The sequence below is a fragment of the Hibiscus syriacus genome, unplaced genomic scaffold (genome assembly GCF_006381635.1).
Source record: "Hibiscus syriacus cultivar Baekdansim isolate YM2019G1 unplaced genomic scaffold, ASM638163v2 tig00112528_pilon, whole genome shotgun sequence".
NCBI lineage: Eukaryota > Viridiplantae > Streptophyta > Magnoliopsida > Malvales > Malvaceae > Hibiscus > Hibiscus syriacus.
In genome coordinates, this window is record NW_024063356.1 from 242,248 (window position 1) to 250,884 (window position 8,637).

Consider the following 8,637-nt stretch of genomic DNA (forward strand, 5'->3'; position numbering starts at 1 on the left):
CTCAGTTGAAGGTGAACCCCTTTTCCTCTTTTTTCAGTTTCCTCTTTGAAGGGTTATTCTTCATGTTCTTCTCTCTTGTTTGAACCATCTCTTTCTATTGTTTATTGTGTTCGAATCCCTTTTTTTTATTCTCACTCATTTCTCTTCTTCGGGTTCCTCTTTTTATTGTGGTTGTTTCATTGAGTTTGGTGGATTTGTTATTATTATAATAGATTTGTTTTTGATTGATTTGATTTTTAGTGATTTTTTGAATTAGGGTTTCTGTCCGGTAAAGTAACAGGCGACAGTTCTTGCTAGGCGGTGATAGCTCTAGCTAGGCTATGGCGAAGGTAGAAGCATGATGGGGTTAGGGTAGGTTAGATAGGGTTTAAGTTAGATTTGGTTTTGGGTTGTTGTGCTTGATGTGATTTGGGCTCGGGGTTGGGTTATTTTGTAAAAGGGCTTGGATATTGTATTTGGACCTGCAAATAAAATAAATAATAATAATAATAATAATAATAATAATAAAACCCATATGAAAATGGGTGTTAACACACTTATTATTATTAATTATTAACTTTTATGATTGTTTAAATATAATTGACATACATGAGTCAATCTACCTTGCTGATTAATAAATTATTGTTATTCCTTAAAGTATTTGGTTCGTGCACTATGTAATCAGGGGTATGAGCATTCATTGTCAAATGATTGAGAGTGATTATATTTTTATAATCGAGTGATCAAGGCTAAGGCTCACATAAGTGAACCAGTGTGGCCCTCCAACTCATAAAATAAGTTCAATGTGGCCCTTTGACTAATGTTTTTCGTCATTTGACCGTTACGGTGATGACATGATAATTAACGATGTTGATGTGGCATTCCACAATACTGACGTGATAGTCCATCTACTATGTTTGAGTTATCAATTTAGCCTATTTTCCATGTTATCCGCCATGTTATCAACCACTGTGAATTGTCATATCAACACTGTGGACCGTCACGTTAGCACCGTGAACTACCACATCATCATCGTAATGGTCAATGACAAAAAAATTGGTCAAAGGGCCACATTAGGCTTATTTTTTAAGTTAGAGTGACATATTGAGAGAAAAATAATAGGCTTAAGGGTCACCTTTGCCCCTGTAGTAGATCAAATTTATCATTTTCTCCCCTATCGTATTTTTGCATGAATATAGCCCTCAAATTTGTTTAATTACATCATTCTATGTCTTTTTCCTAAATTAAAACCCTAAATTATAAAACATAAGTTAGTGTTTAGAGATAATAGGGTTATGGTTTAGTGTTTAAGGATTATAACTTAGGGTTTTAAGTTAGAGGTAGGGTTATAGAATGATACAATTGAGTAACTTCGAGGGCTAAATTGATGCAAAAATAAGATAAGGGTGAAAGTGATAAATTAAATCTACCACAAGGGCAAATATTACCCTCTTGGCAAAATAATATGAAATAGACATTGATTTGTTTTTTAAAGTACAAGGACCTCTGATGACTTCTCACCTAAAATTTATCATAATCTTATTTCATTTAATGCACCATATTTTATTATAAAAAATTAAACTTCAACAATAATTATTATTTAATTATATTATATTTTATATTATATGTGTGTGTTCCATGTCAAATGATTGAGAGTTATCTTTAAATATATATTATCTTGCACTTACCTCATATTCATAAAAATAATAATGTGCTGAATTTTTTATATTTATTTTTAGGGTAAAATACAAAAATGATCCCTCGACTATAAGATGTTGTTTTGTTGAGTCTCCAGACTATTAAAAATTACAAAATGATCCTTTGACTATTCATGTGTTCTAAACTCGTACTTTTTCGTTAAAAATTAACGATAATCTGAGCTAGGCGTTAACATGCTGACTAAGAAGTGATAGTCGTTTGAGATTCTGAGATCAAATTTTATCATATCTCAGTCAACATATTAACATCTAGTTCAATATGTCATCATTTTTTACGAAAAATGACGAGTCTAGAATAAACGAATAGTTGAGTGACTATTTTGTAACTTTTAATGGTTGATGGACTCAATAAAACAATATCCTATAATGGAGGATTATTTTGTTACTTTTAATAATCGATAGACTCAACAAAGTATCACTCTATAGTCTAAAAACCATTTGTATAATTTACCCTATTTTTTATAACTACTTTTATTTTATAATTAATTTTAAACTTATAGAAGTTTTATAATTTTTTAAAAAAGTATCCAAACAAAAATATTCATGTGTTTTAAAAATACAAATATTTGAAAAAAAAATCTTCAAAATTTAAAACTTTTTCATCCAAACGCACACTATATTTCTTCCTCTAAACCAAAAAATTTCAAATTTTATTATGACACAACCATGGTTAATAATTACCTAGGTTAAGACATCATGGCATGGCAGCTAGTATAAATTAATGGGTTTGGAGGATTCTTGAATCCTTATAAAGCCTTTTCATTCTCCAACCCTCCTTTTACTAATACCAAAGAGCTCATCGAAGGTAAGATGAGAGAATGGGTTGAGGGCACCAAAAGAGGCTTACAAATAAAACCCTAAAATATAAGGGTAGAAATTTAGGCAAAATCAAAGGTGCAAAAAGAGGACTGAGAAGGAAAATAAAGTCTCATCAAAATTTCTAGGTATGTTTTCCTCCTTTTTTTTAACTTTCTAAGCTTATAATTTTTTAATTAATTTGAATAATTATAAAGTAATATTTATTCGAAAGATTTTTTATTATTTGATTATAACTTGTAGATATTATGTTTGAACTTAGGACTTTTATGAATAATAATCATCCTTTAATCATTACAGCGACTTAATTCGTGCAATTTATATTTTTTAAGTCTTTTTTATTATAAAAGATAGAAATTAAAATAACTATTTATTCAAATATTAATATTAGTGATATTTTTTTTGATGTTATGTTTATTTTAAAATGTTTGACTTAAATTTTTGAAATAGAAGTTCTTGAATGGAATTTAAACAACAAGAATCAAACCACATCCGTGGTTAATGTATTTATTGTTATTTCTGGTTCCAACGTCATATATATTAGGAAAATAAGTGTTTATTGTCAAATGGTTGAAAGTATTTGAACTGTTTTGTCTTGTATACATCTTAGATTTATCAAGAAAAAAATTTATTTTCAAACAAGGGTATGCATCTGTCCAAGATTTGTAGTTTAACCCTTCCAAATTATAATCTTTTATGCATCTATCTTCAAAGGAGGGAGGGATGGCGGCCGGTAGACAAAATGAAAGAATTTTCTTTTCTCAGGAAAAGAAAATCTTAGATTAGCTCATTTCTCACCCGAATCCATTTCCTAACTTAAAAAAACCTTGATGTCTAAATGAATCACTGATGACTTTCTATTGATTTTTTAATTGTTTATCATTTTGGTCCCAATTTTCTTATTTGTTATGTATAGCCCTGGTTTTTTTTAAGGGTTTGAACTCGAAATCCAAGGGTAACCGATGAGGGAATAGCCCAGAAAAGCTTGACTCAGCTGGTTCCTAGATCGACCTTGGTTTCATTAGAGAGAGTGTTGAAGAGATTTGTTCAAAGGGAGGAGCTGAAGCACGAAATGAACTTCGGTGGTCATTTGATGGAGTTGAAAGCTGAGCTTAACGGGTTTTTATTGGAATCAAAGAAGAAAGATATGCAGTATTCTCACGTGGGAGAGAAATGGGTAAAAAATGAAGAATCTAAGCATAGAGATGAAAAATTGCAGAATGAAGATGACATAAAGTGCATTAATGACGATAATGATGATGATGATGATGTGATTATGGATCTGAATGTTGGCACAAATGAAAAGTTATCGATTCGTAAGAGGAAGCGTGATTCTACATGGGGAATGCTTAACTGGGTTACTGAGATTGCAAAGGATCCATGCGATTCTGGGATTGGTTTGTTACCAGAGAGGTCAAGGTGGAAATCTTATGGGAGTCATAATCTTTGGAAACAGATTTTATTGTTTCGAGAAGCCGCTTTTCTTAGAAATTATGATTTTCCAAGCTCCGATTGCCAGGTACATATCAATTGCAATCCCCTTTTCAAGTTTATTGTTAATACCGGGGTAAATAGGAAATGCTCACGTACTTTAATATACTGTTAAAAAAAGTACTATCGGTTTTGTTATAAAATCGATGAAAATTATCGGAAACATTATTATTTCTATCAATTTTATTATTATTGAGCGTTTTACCGGATTTGGTAAAGCGCTATTGGTTTTGTTATTTTTTCTACCGATTTTGTTATTATTGGTCACTTTTACCGGAAATGTTAAAAAAATTGATGTTTTAAGTAAAATAATAATGTTTTAGGTAATTTTTTACCCGTTTTGATATTTAAATAATAACAAAACCGATAACTAGGGATGGCAACGGGTCGGGTTCGGGTCGGGTATTGGTCCCCCCGTCCCCGTCTCCGTCCCCGTTTAAAAAATCAGTACCCGTCCCCGTTTAAAAAACTGCGGGGATTTAAACGGGGATCCTCATCGGGTAATCGGGGAAAACCGCGGGGAAACGGGTATCCCCATTTAGGATAAACGTTTATTTAAACGGGTATCGGTAGGGTTGTTCATTCGGTTAATTCGGTGGCCGAACCGACCGAACTACTATTAATCGAATTAACCGATTTTTTTTTCTTTAAACGTTAATCGAATCAATTTTTTTTTCGAAAATATTAACCGAACCGAATAAATTTCGGTTAATTCGGTTAATTTTTGAAATAACCGGAATTTTTTAGAATTTTCGAATTTAATACTAGAGAGCAGCTGTTGTTTCATTTGTTAGGGAAGAATGTGATGTTGGTATAGGTCCCGAGGCTGATTTTAATATGGCTAATTCACATGCTTCGCTTTGTCAGAGGAACATTAAAGTTTGTGTAATGGAGACAACTTGTATGAGGTTATTGGATTGCGAGGTGAAAATGAGGGTTGCTGTCGAAGAGACGAAGACAATATGCAAGTTGCATTGATTTTAAATTCTGCTGGACATAAGTTCCAGCTTGCCAATGCTAGTGGTGGGCTTCAGGTGTGTAATGGTGTACTGGACGAGGACCCTGCAGCAAGTACACGTTCGTTGGAAGTGGCACAATACCACCAAACCAACCAGACTTTTCCCATTTAACTAGACAATGTTTGTCTATTAAAAGATATTAAAGGTTCACACGTGATTGCAAACAAGAAGTGTAAGCACTATTTTCATGATTAAAAGAAAAAAAGAATATTATGAGACAGCGAAAATTGAGGTAAATTCTAGAAATTGAAGCGGAGACGATATTTTAAAGTGGGGCAGTATGGGGTGAAAAAAATAATAAAAAATATTTAAGGGTTAATTTAAAATATGTTATTAATATTATATATAAAAAAATAATTATTTTTAATATTTATTGGGTCGGGTATCGGGCCGGGTAATCGGGGCCGGGATTACCAAACTCGTCCCCGTCCCCGTTTAACATAAACGGGTTTTCCCCGTCCTCGTCCCCGTCCCCGTTTATCATCCCTGAACCCGACCTGTTAAATTCGATTTTCGGTTTTCCCCATCGGGTTCGGATTTTTTTGCCATCCCTACCGATAACACATTATTTTAGTCTTATATTAAGGTATCGCACTGTAGAACTTTCTAGGATAAATGCATAATTTGAGAGTACAATTTTGAGGTACTGTTTATGCTCACACATGACAGTGAAGTTATGTTGTATGGCAAATTAATTTAAAACTATGAAACCGTAGGAAGGAAATGGACAAAATCGAAAACGTTTAAAAAAATATATATTTTCAGTTTAGTGCAACAGAAAATGCTACGAAGAAATTGATAATGTTATGAAAACGGTGTGCAACCGTAAAATGTTAAGAAAAAAATTAATATTTTAGATTGTGTTTAACTAGAAATGGTATGTTTTTTATAATATTTTCGATTCCGTCCCTTTCCTACTATTCTTTAATCTTAAATTATGTTGTCGTCCCTTAGACATTCCTTACGAGACCAAATCTTTCAAAGTAGATAAATAAGAATTGAGCTTAATTATCAAATTCTTTAGGTTGTCTGATGAACTGTACAGAAAATTAGTAGGATTGAAAATCGAAGTAGAAAAATAGTAAGATGGAATATTTTTTCCTTTTTATTGATGTGTTTTGTTGAAACGGTAAAAAAATTTAAAAGGAAATGTAATTTCTTTTTCTTACTAAACACCACAAAATTTATTTATTTTTTTCATTTTCATCTCCGATCTCTTCACTTTTCCAATACTTAGCAAAGTCACTTTCATTTTTCCGCTCAATCAAGTTAAATCTTACAATTCTTCTTGGATCAGCTAACAAAAATAGAACTAAGGTTTATGGTAATTATGTTGTATTTTTTTAATTAATCACTGGTATCCGATCTATTGACCGATTAATCCAGATCGGGTAATTATGTTGTATTTCTTTAGTTATAATGGTGTGAAGAAAATCAAACATGTATGCTTTACCACAGCATGATGGGTAATTGTAATAATACTTCATGGGTTAAGATCTACTTAAATCGTTTTAGACTTTTTTAAGATGGTTGGATGAGTGAAAATAAAAGGATGAGATTATATCGTTATTTTATTCGGTGAATATTTTCTCATTTCTACTGGTAATTTTAACGTTCTATTCTCACTCATCTAATGATCTCAAAAGTATGAAACTAAACATTTTATACGGTGCAGATAGATTGGTCTCATATTTTATTGATCATTATATGTAGAATGGTTTATCTTAGTTCTTATTAGAGCATATCTAAAATGTTTTGGTGTTTATTTACTACTTTAAAATGTTTGATCTTTTGCAATCATGATCTCAAAATTTTAGACCCAAATTAAGGATTTAGCCTTTATATTATTGTCTGTTTACCGGACGAGCGCATAATTTTATGTTAGAGAGCTAGTCCCTAAAATTTTAAGAGGAGATAAATTTATAAAATTATATGAGAAACAAATTTTTAATATAAAATACATAGAGAATTTAAAATGTATAGTAATTTTAAATTTTTAGGGGGTGACTATCCCACCTACCCCTTTGATCTATCCTTGTTTAGTTGCTATCTGAGGTGTAATTATCATTCAATCAAGTTTACTATTGTTGTTTTGTGATGCCTGAGGCAAGCAAAATATTTTGTTTTGCTAAACATCTAGGATTAAAGAATTGAGATGACTTGAAAACTTTACCTATAATTTCTAGTTGGTTTTGTATTATGCTACCCAGAGATGGACAGAGGAGTGGGACTTTTGATTTTTTTAATATAAATTTTTATGTTCGCATTCCTAATATAAATTCTGCATCCGTCTCTGAATGACGGTCTCCATACACATGCTTCTGTGTTTTTGTTTCTTTCCTCTTTGTTCATGTTATAAAGATTGCATGATGTTTACACATTGTAGAAAAACCATAAGGTGCATCCATGTGATGATCACACTAAATTGGAGTACAATCTCAGAGAGAGGTTGAGTAGCACAAAGCAACTCCATTTGGGGAAAATGGCATCGAAGGGGCTTGATCGGTCACCGTCTTCTTCCTCCGGGATTCATAATGATTTGTGCAGTTCTGTGTTGAGTACATATTGTGACTCTGCAACTCTAGGTTTAGTGTTAAACTATAATGTCAACATTCATGTTCCTATTGGACCACTTTTTCAAGTTGAGGTACCAGAGTGGACTGGTGGAGCTTCAGAAAGCGATCCGAAATGGTTAGGGACTCGTGTTTGGCCATCGGAAAAAAAGGAAAACAAATTCATGATCGAAAGGGATCGGATCGGAAAGGGAAGACAAGATTCATGTGGCTGCCATATTCGAGATTCGATACAATGTGTAAGGTCTCATGTCGCTGAGAAAAGGTTGAAAGCAAAGCTCGAGCTCGGTTTCGCTTTCTACCGGTGGAAATTCGATAAGATGGGCGAAGAGGTTGCATTTTCTTGGAAAGAGGAAGAAGAGAAGATGTTTTCGTGTATAGGTAAGTCGAATCCTTTATCACTATGGGATGGAAGCTGCAAACATTTTCATAACAAAAGTAGGGAACAACTAGTTTGCTACTATTTCAATGTCTTTCTTTTGCAACATAAAGCATATCGGAATAGGGTCACTCTGAGGAACAATAATGACGACGACGAGGAGGAAATAGGAGCTGAAGAAGAGGCGATAAGAAAAGGCATTGGGCATAAACCTACTAACTCCTACACCTCCATCTTAATTTCCCCAAAGAAGAAGGAAAAGAAGTCAAGATACTCTCCTCAATTCAGTGTGCAACACTTTGCCAATATAAAAAAGGTGAAATTCCTATGAAAATGATAGTTGAAAACGAATCTTTCAGTGGCAAAGGTTTTGTTTTATGTAGCCATTTGAGAAGGAAGGGCTGAAGAACTGATCATACCTTTGGTCTATTGCAGCTTGGATGCTCTTGAAAGTGTTTTTGGTTCATGCTTTTCTATTTAATATTTTCGAATCAGTTAATATCGGATATATCAACTCATTTTCTCATTTTCAAAATTTAATGCTACATCATTTTCTGTGACATAAGTAGAGATGTATTTAACAGGAAACGCTTTCTGTTAATATAACATAAATCGATTAGAACTTTAAAGTTGGGAGCGGAAAAAAAAAAGAGGGTCACAAT

The 8,637-nt window shown here is 32.7% G+C and overlaps 1 protein-coding gene across 3 annotated transcripts; it reads left to right on the forward strand.

Annotated features, from left to right (window-relative positions):
• Positions 1–2,467: 2,467 nt before the first annotated feature.
• On the forward strand, positions 2,468–8,413 carry LOC120181522 (AT-rich interactive domain-containing protein 2-like). 3 transcript variants are annotated; one of them, XM_039186623.1, is made up of 3 exons: positions 2,468–2,641; positions 7,410–7,977; positions 8,089–8,413. In XM_039186623.1, the coding sequence occupies exons 2-3, from the start codon at positions 7,506–7,508 to the stop codon at positions 8,304–8,306; spliced, it is 690 nt and encodes a 229-aa protein (XP_039042554.1). In that variant the 5' UTR covers positions 2,468–2,641; positions 7,410–7,505; the 3' UTR covers positions 8,307–8,413. The 3 variants fall into 3 exon arrangements, with proteins under 3 accessions (XP_039042554.1, XP_039042555.1, XP_039042553.1); XM_039186624.1 differs by lacking the exons at positions 7,410–7,977; positions 8,089–8,413 and adding exons at positions 3,430–4,032; positions 4,872–5,191; XM_039186622.1 differs by having other exon boundaries at positions 7,410–8,413.
• The last annotated feature ends 224 nt before the right edge of the window (positions 8,414–8,637 follow it).